We start from the raw sequence: 20,401 nt of genomic DNA, 5'->3' as shown, positions 1-20,401 counted from the left end.
TAGATCTATAATCAGCAGTCACGTATATCATCACAGAATCTTGGTACTGGTTATACAGTGCTCACTTGAAAATTCTTTCAATTTGAAAATTTAGGCCGGGTGTGGTGGCACACGCCTTTAATCCCAGCACTCGGGAGGCAGAGGCAAGCGGATTTCTGAGTTCGAGGCCAGCCTGGTCTACAAAGTGAGTTCCAGGACAGCCAGGGATACACAGAGAAACCCTGTGTCTAAAATCAAAAAAAGAAAGAAAGAAAAGAAAAGAAAATTTAGAGGCTGGAGAGATAGTTCAGCAGCTAAGAGAAAGTATACTGCTCTTCCACAGGACCTGGGTTCTCACAGGGTGAATCAGCTGTAGCTCTAGCCCCAGGGAATCTGATTCCCTCTTCTGGCCTCTGTAGGCACTGCACCCATGTGTAAAAACCCACACACATATATACATTATTAAACTTAAAACTATAAAATACCTTTTTAAATAAGAAGAAGGAAGGGGAGGTGGGAACAAAGCCTCACCCCTAGTCAAGGAGTGGTAACTGATAGCTTCTGAGAGAGAAAGAGTCCTTTTTCTCTAGGAGTGTAGCCTCTGGTAAATTACCTACACTCCAATGGAAGGCTCCATAACCAACAATATGTGAGCAGTGCAAACTGAGGGGAGGGTACTTTTAAAAAAGAGACACAAAGTTGGGTGGGTAGGAAAGTGAGAGTGGATCTGGGAAGAGTATGATGGGCATGTGAATAAGATCAAGACATATATAAAATTCTCCAAGAACTAATAAAAGCAAAATAAATAAAGTTTAAAGTCTTTTGAGTTCATTGAAGCCAAAGCCAATCAATGAAGGGATCTCTTGAGAAGAAGGCTCACAGGTTATAATCTCACGACGTGGTGATGGTTTGGAAATATGTGGGCAAAGAGTCTCTAAGGGGATTCCAACTTGTAGAAAGAAAGCAGCTCCTGGTTGGCCTGTGAGCTCCATAAGGCTAGGTCTGTGTCCAACCAAGGGATTTCCATAGCCCAAGCTCCAGAGATTGTATGTGACATGGCAGGGGCTCAAACATACATTCTAACAGAATGAATGAATGGCCTGCCTTCATCTCAAATCTGCATTATTAGCCTGTACTTTGCTTCAACTACCTGGATTGAAAAGCAGCAGAAGAAAAACAATTAAAACACACTACAGTGAATTGCTAGGGGGTTATAACAAGTGTTCATTCTTTTAAAAAATACCCACTTCCACAAGAAAATTTTGTTTGCAAAAACAAGGTTTATACAACCCCGCTCTCTCTCCCTCTCCCTCTCACCTTTCCCTTCTCTCTGTGTGCCAGCCTAAATTTATTTTGTCAATAGCTGCACAATCTATGCCCTTCTTCCTTGCCACCTGGCATCTCTGATTTCAAGAGGACAAAAATCCCAGTGATGACTGTGTTCACTGAGAGATCCTGTTGGGGACAAGAGTTACATATGACACTACTGTGTAAAAAGGAAACACCTTTAGGGTCATTAGATACAAACCAAAAGCCAGCAGTCGAAAGTAAGTAACTGACATTTTAATATATTCAGAAATTGTACATTTTAATGATGAATACTTTTAGTTTGCCTTGACAAGCTAAAAGTGTTCTGAGTATCTCATATGTATTCACTCAGTTAACCCTTCCAATAGCCTTATAAGATAGGGGGTTTTTTCTGTCCCTGTAATATTTCTGTGAGGTTAATTCATGCCATCCTTGTAACAATTGCGTAAGGCAGTCCCCGTTTACAGATTAGGAAAACCATGCATAGACAGCTTAAATCATTTGCCCCATATCACAGAATAAGGGACATGGAAGAACTGTAACTTAGGGTGAATTTGTGGATTCGGGATCTATCTGTTGCTTGGCTAGAAGAGGGTGTTTATAACAGCCATGAGCCAGAATCCTTTATTGCAATAAAGAAAAAAATTTTGTAATGAAGACAAAAACCAAGCAGACATGCCACACCCCCACATACCTAATTCTAATGACTCAGAATGAAGTCATTAAAAAAAAAAACCAAAACAAAAACAAACAAAAACAGTTTTGAGCCAGGCATAGTGGCCCACACACTTACAGTACTGAGGCAGGAATATTACACTGACTTCAAGCCCAACCTGGGCCACACAGTGAGATCTTGTGTTAACAAACAAACAAAAACACGGACAAACTTCAATCTTCAACACTTTAACTTCAACTTCAATATGTCTGTCTACATTTCCTCTGGTGCCATTTCTTATATTAGCGTGTTTGAAAATATGTCATATTTAAAGACAGAAATTAAGAGACCGAACTCGGTTGGTGCGGGAAGCAGACCGCATCCGCTACTGGCATTTTCTGGTATAAAGAGATATACGTGTTTAATTAGGCCTGAAACTCCCCGAAACTCCGTCTCATGATGCTTGTGACTGAGTTGCTAAGAGACACAACTCTGCAGTCTTGGTGAATGCTCTTCTTAGTGAAACAGAACATGAAGCAAGTGATTATGGTTGATTCCAACTTCACTGACATACTTCCTTTGATTTTTGCAAAGTAAAAACAAAAAAAAATAAAAATAAAAATTCCCAAGCACATGAAGGCCCATTACGCCACCAAAGTATGCTTTGAGGGAAAACGCATAGTTCCTGTGGATGGAGGCAGGAAAAAGGGACATGTTTTTCCTTTAACTTCAGGAACACTTGAAATGTAAAGAAATACAGTAGCTACATTCATAGATTCACAGAAGTGAGGGGCTGAAAGGGAGAGAATGATCTCATAGTCCAAAGCCCACATGTTGAAGATGCCTGTTACACAAACCAACCCTCAGCAGGCTTTAAGACCCTCGGTGTCCTGACCCTGACAGTGAGAGTAACCTAGTCTCCCTAAACAGCAGCCTGAGAACATAAATGCCTTCTCCTCTCTTTCGCTGCCACATTCCACCTTCTCCTTTTCTTTTTCTTTATTAATCATTTTATTCATTTACTTTTCAAATGATATCCCCCTTCTGGTCACCCCTCCACAGACCCCCCCCATCCCATCCTCCTATCCCCCCTCCCCTTTACCTCTATGAGAGTGCTCCTCTACCCACTCTCCCGCTCCTGTCTCATGGCTCTAGCATCCCCCTATGCTGAGCATCAAGCCTCCACAGGACCAAGGGCATCCCCTCCCATTGATGTCAGATAAGGCCATCTTCTGCTACATATGTATCTGGAGCCATGAATCCCTCCATATATACTCTTTGGTTGGCGGTTGAGTCCCTGGGAGCCCCGGGTGGTCCAGTTAGTTGATATTGTTCTTCCTATGCGGTTGCAATCCCCTTCAGCTCCTTCAGTCCTTCCCCTAGCTCTTCCATTGGGGTCCCCAGGCTCAGTCCAATGGTTGTGTGTGAGGATCTGCATCTGTGTTCGTCAGGTGCTGGCAGAGCCTCTCAGGGAACAGTCATACCAGGCTCCTGTCAGCAAGTGTTTCTTGGCATCAGGAATAGTGTGGGGGTTTCGTGTCTGCAGATGGGATCAATCCCTAGGTTGGGCGGTCTCTGGATGACCGTTCCTTCAGTCTCTGTCCCACCTTTTTGTCCCTGTCCTTCCTTTGGACAGGAACATTTCTGGGTTTCAACCCCTTCTCCTTTTTTCTTCCCCCATCTTTCTTCCTCACCTTCTTCCCACAAATATGTAGAAAGTACTCTGTGTCTCTAATGGCAAAGAGGAATACAGGCACAAGGACATCTTGGAGCTATCTTTCAGTCACAAGTCAGACATCAGGAGCCAGAAGAGGTGGGTAACTGCCTGAGGCAGGGAGGACTTGTATAAAATGTAGGCTAGATGATTATGTTCAGTTATGTGGCTCCTATAGATAAGAGCCCCACAGAGATGCAACGTATTTGCACATTTTATACCTGGCTCTTTAAATAGTAGGCTTACCTATGCAAATGTGGCCTCAGAAGAAAGAAGACCCTTCACAAGCCTCATCGTGCATGCAACCCATAGCAGGAGAGCACTGTATTTAAGCCAGTGCCTAGGGAGGAAACAGATGCCTGGCAGTAGCCATGTTCATCCACCCAAGGAGCTGGTGTAGAATGTACCATACAGAAGCAAGCATTGCTGGCGTCTACTGTAGGAAACGCAGTGCTGCTTTCTGTGGCATAGTCCTTCTTGGTTCCTTTCCCTCATTTTCCTAGACAGATATCTATGTGAAATCAATCAAGGCCTTAACAGCACAACAGGGAGCCTGCTTTAATAATTATCCCAGCCTGGCAGCTAACAGGCATGTGGGAGCTGGCAGCCTGGGATGCAGGGAAAATCCTGAACTCTAGTGCGGAGAACAACTCGCTTTGGATGGGAACTGCAGGAGACAGCTGCAGCATCCCTACCCAGCATTTAGAGATCACCTTCTGCTTCTATTAAAAGTGTCAGTGGCATGAAGCCTCTCTTGTGGCCGCCAAATGCCTTTCTCGGCTGATGGATGATAAAGCTACCGTTAGGTGATCTCTCTGTGGGGACTGTAGGTATTTTAGTATGTCCCATATTTAGAGTCTAATGCAGATGCACATTAGGCCAGGTGGGTAAATGAGGAAATGTCATTCTCATCAATAACTTCTGGCCTTACTCTGCCCCTTTACACCCCATTTAAATTCTCCTAAGACCTTAGTGTCTGCTTCTTCTTCTGTCCATTTTCGTCCCATCCCTTTTGGCTTAGGACCAATCACAGAGTGTGTTTCCATATCCTGGGTAAGAAAAATTGGTCCTGGGGGGAGGCGAGTAAGAAAAAGACTCCCTTCTCCTCCTGCACAGACAGGTTTACCTTACTCTATCTAACCATGGCAAGGTAATGTCTTCCTGCTTTCCTACTGTATTTGGGATGCTCCAAAGTCTCTAATGCCCTAAGTGTTGCCACGGTCCTGCTGGTTTGAGCATCCACGACCTCTGAAACTTCTTTGGTGGAAGCCTTTGCTCTCTCAGTCTGGAGGATAAATTCTGGAACTGTGGTTCCCTAAACCACATCTTGAGGAGCAGAGTGAAATCTAGTAGCAGCATGTTTCTAAGACTTTCTGGTGTGAAATAGATGAGGAGATGAAGAGATAAGACTGACAGAGAAAGATGAGAAGGAGAGAGAGAGAGAGCAGAGACACAATCTGTGTGTGCTTGCTTGCAAGAGCTTGTGTGCGTGGGTGTATGTGTGCATGTGTGAGTGCATGTGTGCATGCATGTGAGTATGTGTGTGTCTGTGTGTGTGTGTGTGTGTGTCTGTGTGTGTGTGTGTGTGTGTGTATTTCCACACACGGGATCAAATGCAGCAGTATCTTTTCAATTAAAGGAGATAAGTGAAGACAGAGTCATTCAGTTTTCTTCTGTGACCCAGTACTAGTCGGATTTCAAAACGGGAGAGTAAACCCCCTTCACAGCCTCATCACGTATGCGACTGATGGCGAGAGGGCTCTGTATTTCAGCCAATGCCTAGGAAGGAATTAGAAGCTTGGCAACTTGGGACAGTGAGAAGGCAGTTGGGGTAAGTGCACAGCTTCATAAAGTGACTACGAATGGCAGTGTTTATGAGGATGTGCAAATCATGGTGTGCTAAACTCATATTCATTTTTCTGGGTGTCCCACAGGTGTGTCTAGGTATGTGTGGTGTTCACCATAGCACAGAGGAGGACTCTGAGGATTAAAAATTGTACTGAAATGTATTCCAAGGATACACAGCAGCAAGACCAGCTGGACACAGAGAGGAAGAGATCCAACCCAGTGTCTCTGGAAGAAATGGCTCCCTGCCTTCCTTACATGTTGAAACCCAGTCCCCAGAACTTGTGAATACATCACTTTAAACAGACTGAAGGACTTTGCGAAGAGAATTTAGTTAAGGACTTGGGAATTTTCTAGGGAAATTTTACAGACAGGTTCTTAAAGGCAAGACTCTTCCCCACCTGTGGAAGAGACATGGCCTTGGAAAATGGGACGAAAAGATGACACACTAAGTGGAATCGAAGACGGAATTCATACCTGCCTCTGCACCCTCCTGTCACCCACACACCCTCGGCAGGTTTGCAGCAAGACAGACTTTTCTAAGTCTTTAGTTTACAGGTAACTCTGCCCAGCACAGATGCTGCCAAAATGCTGATATCTAAGTCTACAGTGAGCATCCTGCAAGTCACCAAACACATGGAGAATGGCTTTAGTGAGAGTGACAGATGTCACACAGTTCACAGATGAGAAGCAGACAGGCTGCACCACCTGGGCTCCTCGCCCTCTCCCATTGGCTGTATTTAAATGCCAATGAAGAGTCTAGAAAGGAGAGAGGAAGCAGGTTCTTCTCATTGTACTTTCATACACTGCCTGCTTGTGTGTGCTTGTGCTTTTAATGAGCTCTGTGATTGGACGGAAGGTATAAAAATACATTCCTATTTTCTGTAAAACTTTCCATTTCTACTGTTTTATATTTTTCCCTCTTTGGAGGCAAGCATGATTGAACATTTAATTGTTGTAAACAATCTTGACAGATGATATGGAGTTCACATAGGCAAATACAGATCAAGCCATGGGGACATACTTAAGCAAGAACATGGCCTACATTCCAGCAGGCCCATTTAACCTTAGCCATGGTATATACACAACTTGATCTTAAAGCTCCAACTACTTTCCTGCAGGGAATCCCATTAAGTCCAATGGTGAATAAACATGGTCTATAATTTTTTTTTGAAGCAGAGTATTTCTATGTAACCCTGGATATTCTAGAACTTGGTACATAGTCAAGGCTGACCTAGACACACAGAGATCTGCCTGTCTGTGCATCCCAAATGCTGGGATTCAGATGAATACCGCCATGTTTGGCACCTGAGCAAACACTTCTGATCCACAGAGATGCTAGTAAGTTTAAACACATACGTAAGTAATGATAGGACATATATTCTGAACAGCTACCACTGAGTACTCACAGGTGGCCCCAGAGCTCCTTGTGGTCCCATGCTGCCCGTGATCCCTGGGACGCCAGGGGCTCCAGGAATGCCCTAAAATAGAAGCAAGAAATGGGACAAAATGAAGATTCATATATGCAATGGATCAAAGCCAGCTTTCAAGCAGGGATAACAATGCATGCCCCAACAGCTTCCCTCCCCATCATAAATGTTTTAGGAGTCATTGTTCATTATTCTGCCCAATGGCCACATATAAGGCCGTTTATAAATCTCTATAGGTTTGGTCAGGTAAGGTTCTATGAATTCCAAGTCTTACTTATAGGTAATCACAACTAAATACACGGAGACAACCTTATAAAAAAAAAAAAATGGCTCAGCCAGGCATGGTGATGCACACCTTTAGTCCCAGCACTCGGGAGGCAGAGGCAGGCGGATTTCTGAGTTCGATGCCAGCCTGGTCTACAAAATGAGTTCCAGGACAGCCAGGGCTACACAGAGAAACCCTGTCTCGAAAAACCAAAAAAAAAAAAAAAAAAAAAAAAGAGGCTCAGTGAATAATCAAACCATTTGGATTTGTCAATTTTAAAGGATGATAAAGGTCTGTACCAACAAACAAACTGTTGTTACAAAATAACAACAACAACAACAAAAATGTAGCAGCTGGAAAAGTCAGCAGGAGAAAATTTCTACCAAAAAAAAAAAAAATGCTTTAAAGCAGAATGCATCCCAGAAGTTTCTAGAAATACTCACAATTGGCCCAGGTGGTCCTGGAGGCCCAGAGGATCCGTCCTTTCCGGGAAATCCCTGGGGTGAAGAACAGGTATGTCACACAAGTGGTTGCTACATGGCTTCAAGGAGATGCTCATCAACTTCCTTTGAACATCTAATGCACAAATCCTGCCACCTGCTTTGGACTGTCGAGGGCATGCTGTTGTTAAACTCCTTAGGAATTGTTCTTGGCAAGTGTTTTATGTCTGTTGGCTCCACTCAGTGGCCCCAGGGTCTGGGTTGTAGGTGTGAGAAATGCCACTTACAAACTTAAATAGCAACTTCATTTCAGAAAGTTTGTTAAACTAAGCATAACAAATAAATAAGTTCTATTCTTTTTTTATTAATTTCTAGACCAAAAAGCAGATTAATGTCTCTTGGATCCACAAGTCTTGAGTGAGAAATGTACCCTATAAAGAGTCTATATTGCAACAAGGGAAGGGCAATTATCTGCAATTTTGAGCTCTTGAGAAATTTATTAGAGCAAAATGTAGGCCAGGTGCCTTGCCATGGTGGGAACGTTTTGATCTGGGAAAGTTTCTCTGAGTGTCCCCTGTCCTGGGCTCATCACTGGATACATGCCTGCTTCCTGTTCTACTTCAAAAGAGAAAAAAAAATAACTAAAACAGTCCCCTCCTAACTAAATGCTGTCCCTTAGAAAAACTACTCTCTGAGACATTGGATAAGTGTCTATGTGCTATTTTTATGAGAATAAGAAATATTAACAGCTGGGATGGCTTCCTCTTACAATTATAAATGCGGTTAGCGTGGGAGAGAATCCTCAGTCTAAATTTTATAAGTACAGAAAAGTTTTCAAAGGATCACCTCTACTCCCAGGACAAGTAACCATTTCACCACGAGGTTTTTCTATAGGAGCCCTCAGTCCCATCCCAAGCCCCCTTGACTGCATCCTTAATTTATTTTCTCGACTCCCTTTCTGACAATTCCCACTACTTTAGCTGTAGGCTCTCCTTCCTTCCCTTCTCATGGCGCAGAAAAATCTATCTTATCAACACAAGAACTCTACATCTGCGTCACCTCTTCTAGCGCCAAGTACCAAACAATGCTGTGGGGAAATGAGCCAATGGGGGGTGGGGGTGGTGAGTCCAGAAGGCCGCAGGAGATGGCATATGGTGAGCGTACATGAGAAGGATAGGATGCTCAGGCCCTTGACAACGCTCTTGAACCCTCTCAGTGCCAAAGAGTCTTAGCACAAAAGACAGCCAGGGAGGCGATTGCTCACCCATATTCCTGGGTTGCCTTTTCTGCCTGGCGCATTACTTGGCTTCTTTTTCCAGCCTCCTCACAGTCCAGGTGAAGCCTCGTGCCTGAGCACTGGCCAAAGAAGGGGGCCAGTTCCTGCCTTGGCTCATAAACATTTCCTGTTGGTGGCGCTCCACTTTCTAGTCCCTCTTGAAGCAACTTTAGAGGTAAGCATGGAAGAACGCTCCAACACAGAGGCTGCAGGACTAAGTGGGGCAGAGACGCCTGCTCTTCCCACCCTTGCTGCTTGCGCTGCGTTGCAGGCAAGAGATAGCCGTTACTGGGCTTTATTTTTTTGTGTAAAGGCACTTACATGTTCTGGTCATTATGGCCGTTATACATATGGTCTTGGTATTGTGATTTTATAATACTTCTGGTTTTCACGTTAGTAAAAACTATTGGAGTCAGAACTGGGTGTGATCTCCTCCTGCTGTCTGTGGATCCAGACAGAGAACTCTCTTCCTTCTGCAGCACCAGGTCTACCTACATGCTGCCATGTTCCCAGCCACGACAATAGGACTAAACCTCTAAAACCATTAGCCAGCTGGGAGTGGTGGCACATGCCTTTAATCCCAGCACTTGGGAGGCAGAGGCAGGTGGATTTCTGAGTTCAAGGCCAGCCTGGTCTACAAAGTGAGTTCCAGGACAGCCAGGGCTACACAGAGAAGCCCTGTCTCTAAAAAACAAACAAACAACAACAAAACCTGTAAGCCAGTCCCAAATTAAATGTTTTTGTTTACAAGAGTTGCCAGGGTCATGGTGTCTCTTCCCAGCAACAAAACCCAAACTAAGATAAACAAGGAGGGGGGAGGAGGATGAAGAGGAGGGAGAAGAGGAAGAGAAGGAGAAGAGGAGGAGAGGGGAGGAGAAGGAGATGAGAAGGAGGAAGGAGAGGAGGAGGAGGGGAGGAGAAGGAGGAGGGGGAGGAGTTGGGGGAGGAAGAGGAGGTGGGGGAGGAAGAGGAGGAAGGGGAGGAGGAAGGGGAGGAGAAGGAGGAAGAGTAGGGGGAGGGGGAGGGGGAGAACCAGAGGAAACACATGAAGTTGGGAGAGAAAACCAGTGGTGAATGCAGAGGAATTGGGGGATAGGGGAGAAATTTGATCAAAATGCACTGTATGAGTGTATAAAATTCTCAATAAAAAAGTAAAATGTTAAAGAAAATTTGAAAATATATTTTTTTTTCAGGTGAAGTTTTCATATGACAGAAACAGGCAGTAGCTCATATGAAAGCAGTTGTAACAGGACTCCATTTAGTTCCCGCCTTCAACGCTGTCCAGGACCGGGCAAGGAGAAGCAACCTGGGTCAGAGCAGTATTAAGAGCCTTCCATGCCTCAGATCCAACCGTGCCCAGGAGGAAATACCCCTCCTCCAACAGAGAGGGGCTTATTCAAAAGGAGAGCTGAGCCATGACATATTTTCCCAGAGGAAGACATTTCTAAACAAACAAAATTGCACTGCTCCCCAGAAGATCGGCAGGAAGTAGTGCATTTCCACCCTACTCCGCACAGCCGGGGGAGGAGGGTGAAAACGCAGGAGCCTGTGTCCAGCTCTCGGCTGACACTGAAAGACACTGTTGTGGGCATGTCTGCACACTCCTGATTTATAGACACAACATGTTCTGTCCGGGAGGGAACACAGTGAAATGTGGTTCTTACTCGGGTGTGCACTTAGTGAGAAGGATGCTCCTTAGATATGTGTTCTGTGCCAAGGCAGCAGGTTTAGGTGCAGTCATACCTGATTCCTATGTTTAGAACAAAGCTTATGTGTTGTTTAGTATTCCATTCCTAACACTGTTCTAGTGCACAGAGCGGTCATTGATCGATAGTGGTTCCTGGGGTTCTTTGCGCAGGTCCAGCAAGTGAATCTTAACTGAGGCTACAATGAGTCTGGCAATGTAGAGGATAGAAGGAAATGCTAACGTCATTCATTCTTAGTGTTCTTCGTATTTTTCATAGCGTGGGCGGACCGTTCGAGGCTTTGTACAAGCTAAGAAAGTACTCAGCGACTAAGCTACATCTCCAGCCCTGCTTCGTACTCTCCGATCTGGACTCATCTAACTTCGGAAGACAAAATTCCACTTCACTACACTCTTGGGGGACAGTGTCTCAGAAGCAGACCTGCATCTGTGTGTGGCTGATTTCTACCTGTATGGATCTTGGGAGGAAATCTGAAAGGAGGCAGGGGAGGAAGGGAAAGAGGACAGATGAGGTGTAGGACCCCCGAGTGAGGGAACTCCCTCGGGTCCGGTACTCTCTCGGGTCCCCAGAAAATTCGAAAGACACCTTTTGCACACCTTGCTGTAAATTACATGAGGTACTTTATTTAACGAGGCCTCGGGCCGACTCGTATCTCACGCAGGAGACAGAGGAGTCGACCCAGACCCTCAGAAGTAAGGGGTTCTTATAGGGTTAGGATTGGGGGGGGGGCAGAAGAGTTGGTGCAGCCACAAGTGATTGGCTCATTTGAACATACAATGCAACAAGATAGTACGCGTGCGCCAGCCGGAGTGGCAGAATTCCAGAGGCCGGGGGCCTAGTCTGGGGCACCTCTGGTCAGTGTGTGACCCTGAGGGAACCGGGATGAGATGCCTCCTTGGCAGAGTTTATGAGCTAACCTTGACAGCCCCAGCTGTCTCTGGCACTCCTTTCCCTTATCTTCATGGTCTTGTTAGTCTTAGCGGCCGGGTGGGCTCCGTAAAGTCTGGACTATGTCTTTTTACAGTGTTCGGCCTTGAGCCTTTGAATATTTTTTTTAGTTTCAAACATAGGAAGATGGGTGCCTGGCTGGGGCAACTGAGATAATTGCCTAGCTAGCTGTCAGGTGGAGGAACAGAGGACCTTCAGCTGCCCTAAAAGAACAAAGGCTCTTTACTAGCCACATTCCTAATGATCTAGGGAACAGGTTTTGGGGAATTTTTTAAAATTTAGGGCTCTACAGAGGCAGGCAGAAAAGTGGGTCATCTTAAGTCGGGTCTGTGTGAGCCCTCCGGGAGCTCAGGCTGAGATTGCACAGAGCATATTGGTTGGCTAAGGCTCAGGGGCTGACATGCCATTTGTTAGGATAACTTTCTAGGGAAATGAACAACGTTTGGCTGTGCGATGGAGCCCATTTCCCAGGTAAAGCGAATCTGGTTGGCTCACTAATGGCACCCAAGGCTGTAGAGCTTCTCTCTCACTTGAGCCAAAGGCCGAGACATGATCACAGTGGATCTTGTTCTGACATTTTCTCTCATGGACTAAAACACTTGAACAAATGAACAAGTAAATGTTGGTTCTTAAAGGGCCTGTGAGTTTCCAATTTCTATTACGCATCTCTTAAAATTTACATATAAAATGGAAGAATGTTAGCCTTAACTTCATATTAGGAAAAAAGTTAAAGCCATCTTTTTCAAATGTCTTCTTAATCCTAAATATAAAATCACAACCTTTTTTTTTTTTTTTTTTTTTGAAGTGGGGGGGAATCCAAGACAGGGTTTCTCTGTGTAGCTGTGGCTGTCCTGGTACTTGCTCTGTAGACCAGGCTGGCCTCAAACCAGACCTGCCTCTGCCTCTGAAGTGCTGGGATTAAAGGTGTGCACCACCACCACCCACCTGATTTCTTTTTTTTTTTTTTTAATTTGAAGGACCTAAAGAGGACGGGAAGACCAACAGAGTCAGCTAACCCTTGGAGGCTCCCAGAAACTGAAATCAAAGATTGAGCATGGACTGGACCTAGGCCCCAGGCACATATGTAGCTGATGTGCAGCTTGGTCTTCATGCAGGTCCCCCAACACCTGGAACAGGGGCTGTCCCTGAACCTGTTGCCTGCCTATGAATCCTGTTTCCCTAACTGAGCCTCCTTGTCTGGCCTCAGTGGGAAAGGATGTATCTAGTCCTTCAGTAAATGATGCGTGGGACAAAAGCGGGGTGACACCTGGGGAGGGGCTCCCCCTTCTCAGAGGAGAAGGGGAGGTAGAATGAGGGGAGAAGCTGTGAGGGGGATCTGGGGAGAGAAGGGGGCTGATATTGTGATGTAAAGTGAATAAATAAAATAATTAGAACCATCACCCATGAATGCACTGCTGTAAGCTACAAGTTACCAACTTGCCACACATTCAGAGATACTTGCATGGAAATGATGGGCTGGGCATTCTGTGGTGTCTAGAATGGCAATGGAGAGAATAAGTCCAAAGTTTTGTGAACTCTCAGGCAGTGAAATGATATCAGCAACCTCTATGCTAATACACAAGAGAATTCTCAGGGGACACACAAGACAAGCAGCTGAGCCAGGCTGGGGACACAGGGTAGCTTTTACAGAAGAGCAAACATCTAGGTCACCACATTTAAAGATGGTTGAACTGCTGTGGTTTGAATGTGCCCCACAAGACACATTAGGTATTGGAAACCTAATTCCCTTTGCAGCCTTCTTCAGAGGCAGGAGGGATACTTGGGCCATGAGGGCTCTGCCCCTGTGAATGATAAACACACTCATCATGGAAGGATCTTGTTGTAACACCTTTCTTGTTTCCTCTCGCTCCCTGGTCAATGGTTTCGGCCACATTCTGCCTAAGATGAAAAGGCCTCCTGAAATGTGATCCCCTAGATCTTGACTCCCCAGACTCAAGATCCCAATCTACCTGCTTTTATAAATCATCTAGCCTTAAGTGCTTTGTTACAGTACCTTCAAAATCAACAGATGCACTCAGCCCAACAGTTTCCCTCACCGCGTGCCTCTGTATTCCCTGACACAGCCCACTCTGAGAAAATCTATTACCTCGTGCTAGGGGAGGGCTTGAGACCGCTTACTCACCTCTCTATCTCAAAACAACAAATTTGGTGAAATGAGAATTTGGGGGAAACTATACACTTTATAAGATGTATTTTTTTTAATGTGCATGAAGTCAGCCACCCATAAACAGATATGTTTCTTGACAAGAATAGCTTCAGGCATTTTTGCCTTTTTGACATTCCTACCTCCAAATAATAATACATACCCATAGCCCACATTAAAATAATTCTTGTTAATAAAAAGTTAAAGGGATTTTATAATTTATTTTTGAAGTATTTGCCTATGAGCAAATTACTAAGTTGCAATTTGTTGTGATTCTCAGCAACACAAAATCTAACTTGAAATTTACATTGAGTATCACTAATATTCTAATGAACGCTAAATTCACTTCTGCACAAAAATGCAAACCATATTTAATGGTGACTTCATTGGATACTTATTAATTCCCATTTATATTTTTCCTTTGCATACATTAGATCAAATATAGACGCCATGGCTAGTGTAGCAACTGGCCACCAGAAATCAGGCTGCCGCTTGCTACAAAGGATTACTAGTAACTACCACATAAAAGTGCCAAGCAGCCAAAAGCTACAGGCTGTGTAAACACTGGCCTGGAGCAGAGATTAAAAACAAATCCTTATGCATAGTGCCATGCTAGGTCTCACTGAGGAATTTTTAGTGACACACACACACACACACACACACACACACACACGACAACTATGCGTGTATACCTAATATATGTATGTGCATTAATAAATGTATATACATATACTAATATATTTAATGTAATTTAGAATATAAGGGTATAAATTTTGTTATCTCACACTTATAACTTCAGATAACTAAAACAACACTATATCAACAATACTGTATCAAAGAACTTAAGTGGACATACAATAGAGCATGTATAATAGACCATTTGATTCCAAACCCCAGATAGGTATAGAATCATTAAGGTGTCTAAATCTACACATTCCTACATCTTGCCTAAAGAGCTTTTAAGAATATTTTCTAAGAACTCTTTTAAGAATATTTAAGGTGAAAGTGAAGGATCTGTGTATTAAAAAATAACAAAGCAGACAAACAAAAACAATCTGAGGACTGAGGTGGTAGAACCATCTGTTTACCAAAATTGAAACGGCTGCCCCTGCCCTGAAAGACAACATCCCAAGAGGAGGCAAAGTAGAGACCCAAGAGAACCTCAGAGCAGGAAGCTGAACACCGCAGAAACTCCTCCCTTCTCCGATGAGGCAAGTAAAGGTCTAAGATGTTAGAGGCACACTTTATGAATGGTCGTTTCCTACTTTACTAAGAAAGTAACCCGAAATTGGATGCCTGCCTCCAAAGTACAGGGGTGTGAGATCTTCATTATTAGAGTCTTGCTACGTAAGTGTCTTCTTGGAAGATTTTTCTCAATCATGAAACTCCACAGCGATCTTTACTTTCATAATTTTGTGGAAATAACATGTACAGGGTTGGAGCCAGAGAGATGAGCTAAACTCCTGGCTCCAGAGCTGCTTCATTCTGATCTTTGCTTATTTTCTCCAACTTTCAGACCTACAAGTTCTCTGTCTGGGAAGATGGGGTACCATTGTCTAGCATTCATGATTATCCTAGAGTCAACAACAATATGAACTAACCAGTACAACAACAATATGAACTAACCAGTACCCCCTGAGCTCGAGTCTCTAGCTTCCTAATCGGCCATCATTGGGAAGAGAGGCCCCTTGGTCTTGTAAACTTTATATGACCCAGCACAGGGGAAGGCCAGGGCCAAGTAGTGGGAATGGGTGGGTAGGGGAGCAGGGGCGGGGGTAGGGTATAGGGAACTTTCGGGATAGCATTTGAAATGTAAATAAAGAAAATAATAATAAATAAATTTTTTTTAAAAAGATGAGAAGACAAGACATCTGTACATATTACATGCTTTATGTAATAGCTCATTGATTATTTTAAATAAACAGCCAAGGCCCAATTGCATAAGGTATCTTCTCTGTAGATGACTGTGCAAATGTTTTTCTGAAATTTTATTTAAAAAAAAAATCTAGAGTTAGACCCACAAAGAAGAAAATCCGATCACTCTGGCCACCAGTTTTGTGGTAATAGCTTACGTTGCCTTTTCTGAGGAAGAAAGATACCCATGGGGCTCATTCTCATGAATCTAGCACTGCACAAAGTATTTTTTAGATGACTCTTTCATTACTATCTAATATTCATGACAGGAATAAAATCTATCCAAGTAGTTGACTCAAGTTCAATTTCTCAAGTACATTTTTAAGACCAAATCATTTCTGCTGAAACAGAACTTTCCACACAATATGGTCTTTGTGTGCAACAAAACCGCACAACTAAGAAGCATACATTAAGCATTCTTTCATGGTAGAATCCACATTTTTTTAAAACAAATTCTTATACTTGTTTGACTTTTTGTATTTCTTCACCATCTTCCCAGAAACATTATTTCACCAAACACAGGCATTACAAAAGCCCTGACTCGTTAGGCTGATATCAAAAACAGTGGATGTCAATAATGTATCTTAAAATCATATCATTGGAAATGGCTCATATGAATGAATCTCCACAGCATTCCATATAGGGCAATATTATGTCCTTGACTGACAGATGATGAAGGAGTGTCTTGGCTACCTAAAGTTGCTGGGCCCACATTACACATCCCGGATTTCAACCTGGACCTGGTTAGCAGCGAGGTGTGTGCCCTTCCCCACATCAACAGGATCCAAGGGCAAGCATTCTTCCTGACAGTTCATCTCTCACAAAGAAGGAAGGCCAGTGACTGCTACCCATGGGCATGACGGAACCATTGCGGAAAGAAGGACTCCAACATAGGTTTGCCCTGAATTCAAAAGTGAACACACTCTCCACGTGGAAGAACTGAGGTATGTTTACTCGTTATTTGTGTATCTTCTTTTGGTAAATCTAAGTCAGAAGAGAGGCATAATTCTAAAATTTTCCTTTGGGTACTTGCCAGAAAATTGATCTTGGAGGAAACAATACTCAGAAGTAAGAAGGAGGCTTTATTTCCTTGTTTTTTAAATTCTTTTACTACCTATCTGGTCTCTATTTATCTAATCTCATTTATCAATAATCTATCCCCTACACTCTCTCTCTCTCTCTCTCTCTCTCTCTCTCTCTATATATATATATATATATATATATATATATATATATATATATATACATACCTACCTACTACCAACTTACCTTGCATACCTACCCTATCTGATTTCCCTTAGGACCGTCTGAATGTTAAGGTGGAGACGGGCATACATCAGAGGAGTTTGAAGATCACAAGAAAGGCCCTGTACTCAGATACTAAGAAAAAAGAATGTATGTGAGAGGGGTGGGACAGGTGGGGGAAGATTTATAGGAAAAAGAAGGAAAATCACAGAGTGTTTTAGTTGGAATGACTTAGAGTGAAACCTGGATGCCAGACTGAATTAGCTGGAACCATCACTTTCAACATGTTGGTCTGTTGGCTTCCAAGGACAAAGCGGAAACTTACTCCGGGAAGTCTAGCTAGACTTGCTTATGGCCTCAGGCCCAGTGTTAAATAAGATTTGTCTCCAAGAGTCCAAGATCCCCCTTGGGAAAAGCCAGAATAAGCTAGAAATATTAGAAGAGGTTATACTTTCTCTTTTTCATTATTTCTCAAGATCTCCTACCCTCTTGGTAAATTCAGTGGTAACATTGGCACCAGACTCATACAAAGAGGTCACCCTTTTCCCAAGCTAACCACCAGGTGATGGTATGAGGTTTGGGCTGTAAGATTTTGCTGTCAATAAGAGAAGGCAGAGAACTGGAAAATGTTTAAAGGGGCTTTTCGATGTCTTTGGTTGTGAATCCCACCATTCTCTTAGCTCTTAGCCTGCACTGTTATTGCTGTGACTGCCAGCATCCTACAGCAGAATAGGGATAGTGAAGGGTTTGCTCTCACTATTTTCTAAGTAGCCCTGAATCTACCACTGCCTAACCAGAGAGACCTGGATGGAATATGCCACCTAAGATGGTTCTCAACCTATGTCTAACTACTTCTAACTTGATCCTGCTAAGTAATTCTTTTAGACCTTTATCTCCCCCCCACACACACACCCCAGCCTTCAGCTCATCTGACCTAATAGATCAAAGTCCCTTAAGTGACTACTCTTCTTTAACCAGACCTTCCTCCTTCCTTCTCAATGGTCTCTAAAAGAAACATTGTTTTCCCTGCCAAGGAGAATAGGCATGAGAGCCTATCCTCCCATAGGCAGTCTACAGATAGCTTTCTTTATTAACTGAAACTATTCTTGCTTTCATAATCTTCCCTGCAGATTCTATAATGGGAAATTCTTTAAGCTAGGCGTGGTAAATGGCATGGTGCAGGTGCTCAGTTATGATACGGCTGACTGGGGAAAATACACGTTGTTCTTCCTCTGAGCAGAGCAGCTACATCACAGTTCCATGGCACTGCTATTTCATTTCATGGGAATAGTATGTCCTTAATTTGTATACCAGATGGTACTGTCTTCAGATAACTTTTCTAAAGCAATCATCACCCAGTCTTCTTTAAAAAAACATGTGGTTTCATACGGAGTGAATGTCCCTGACAATCAGATTTGCAAAAGAACTCCATTCCCATCCAAGCATATTTCATAACGAGCATCAGACACATCCTCAGAGCTTTCCTTCTAAATGGAGGGAGAGAGGAAAACGAAAGCCAAGCGTCGATAGCTTATCACCTTACGATAGCTCTCAAGTTTTATTAGTAAAGATGAACATATGTGGATAGAAAAGTATTTCTCTAAAAAAAAATCTGCTTTCGTATATGGATTTTAAGAAAAATGATTCTAAAACCAAAGGATTCAAATACTAACCTAACAGGTTTGGGTCAGAGTTCTTTGCCAAGACTGGGCTCTATGTATAGATAAATCAAATAAACTCACTCAATCAAATCTCCAGACTTGCTGTTTTCGGGACTTTGGAAATCATGAAGGAATCTAGGTGTGTAACCACACAGGATCCTAGCCTATGCACTTAGCCAAAACATATAAATACGTCTAGATACTCCTCCCATATACATACAAGACATACATAAATCTAACTCTCAGAGAAGGCCGTCTCAGAAACACTAGTCTAAACATCTTCTAGAGTGAAACTTTGTCCATTTGGTAAACAGACACTGTGCTGAGATTTTAAACAAATGTAAAGTTACCATTAAGAAGGTGGGATAAGAAGAGATTTCAAATCTCATGCACCCAGAAGAAACAATTAATTCCTTTCTTTTCTTTCTTTCTTTTTTGCAGTATTAGGTATTAAAACTATGGCTCCATGCATACTAGCTAAGCACTATCCAGACTGGCCTTGAGCTCAGTTTGTAGCCCCAAGCGACCTTCTTCAATTTGCAATCCCCCTGTTTCAGCCTCCTGGGATTACAGGCCTGTGTCACCAGGTCTGGCCCTCCATTTCCGTATTCTTGAGAAGCGTAATGACAGGAAGCTATAACCAGAACTGACAGAGTAGTAAGTTTTCCAAGCAAGTGTTAGCCTCTTAAGGCATGCATCAACCCTCAGGGAATACTATTTGAATGCTGTGTTGATCTTCACTGGACAAGATGTAAGTGCCTGCCATTCACTATGATTCAGGAGTTAGAGAAATGTGGGGTTCCTCACAAGTCTAAATCAGCGATAATTTAGGAAGATTGAGACTGAAGAGACAGACACATGCTGAGGTCATAAGACATGAGAAGCCAAGCTGGTACTGACCTGGAAGCTCCCTCGCTCCCTATTGCCTAACCTTCACAGTGGCAGAGGGTGCTGGGCTGGCTCTAGGGAAGAAAAGTCATCAACGGTCCTATCCAGCTGTGACCTCTGCAAGCTACAAGAAGGACCAGCCTGTCAGCGTATATCCATTGTTGCAATAATAGCATGAATATTATTAGGATAACCAACTATTTTCTGTTTGGATTTAAATCCACTCACCAGTATGGGATTTATGCCTGGTGTTATAAATGAAGCCAAGGACACATGACTGGGTAGGTCATAGAACTTAGGGGAGAACCCACTACTATTATTTTGCCAAATGGATCCAGTAACAAAGTATTTTTATAAACATTACACCCATAGATTAGCTCAGTTTCTTATTTCAGTAAATGCTGATTAATACAGATTCACAACTGGTCAAAATGCAGAGTACAAATGAGTGTAGTGTTGAGGTGCCAACTGAACCTCTCTATCACACCCCTTTTCTCCAAGGCTCAGGGAACATCATGGAAGAAGGAAAAGAAGGCGCTTCATAGCCTCACCCAGAAGCTAACGTCTTAAAAGAAGAGCATGAAGAGGTGAATATGAAGAAGGCTTCCTTGCAAACTGACAGAAGGGTGTCATCTGTCTGTTCTCACAATATGCAGAAATTGTCAACATTAATCTTGTAAGAGACAAGAAGATTGGAAAAGATCAGGGGATGACAGTTCTGGGTGTTGACAAATTCAATGGTATTAAGATTAAAGGAAGAACTATCCATGTGGACCATATGCCAAACTACCAGGCTCCTTGGGAATCAGAAGCTGTGGACAATGTGACTAGAGGCTCCAGGAGAAGGGCTGTGGGGCTAATACACCTCCATCAAGTTCCCCTGAAGTCTATGAAGATGAAGATGTCAAAAATCGCAAAGAGAGAGAGAGAGAGAGAGAGAGAGAGAGAGAGAGAGAGAGAGAG

The 20,401-nt window shown here is 43.3% G+C and overlaps 1 protein-coding gene and 1 pseudogene across 4 annotated transcripts in view; one reads left to right on the top strand and one right to left on the bottom strand.

The window, feature by feature from the left end:
• The window catches only part of Col14a1 (collagen type XIV alpha 1 chain), a 215,110-nt gene that overhangs the window by 27,550 nt on the left and 167,159 nt on the right, over window positions 1-20,401 (bottom strand). For all 4 annotated transcript variants that reach the window (XM_029548078.1, XM_021216500.2, XM_029548079.1 and 1 more), the window contains exons 41-42: window positions 7,640-7,693; window positions 6,911-6,982 (exon numbers count right to left, since the gene is read on the bottom strand). In XM_029548078.1, the coding sequence (XP_029403938.1) occupies window positions 6,911-6,982; window positions 7,640-7,693 (126 nt within the window). The remainder of the gene's footprint in view (window positions 1-6,910; window positions 6,983-7,639; window positions 7,694-20,401) is intronic.
• The window catches only part of LOC110335053, a 9,083-nt pseudogene continuing 701 nt past the window's right edge, over window positions 12,020-20,401 (top strand).

This window comes from Mus pahari, chromosome 17, assembly GCF_900095145.1.
Source record: "Mus pahari chromosome 17, PAHARI_EIJ_v1.1, whole genome shotgun sequence".
Lineage (NCBI taxonomy): Eukaryota > Metazoa > Chordata > Mammalia > Rodentia > Muridae > Mus > Mus pahari.
This window is presented reverse-complemented; position numbering and strand designations above follow the sequence as displayed.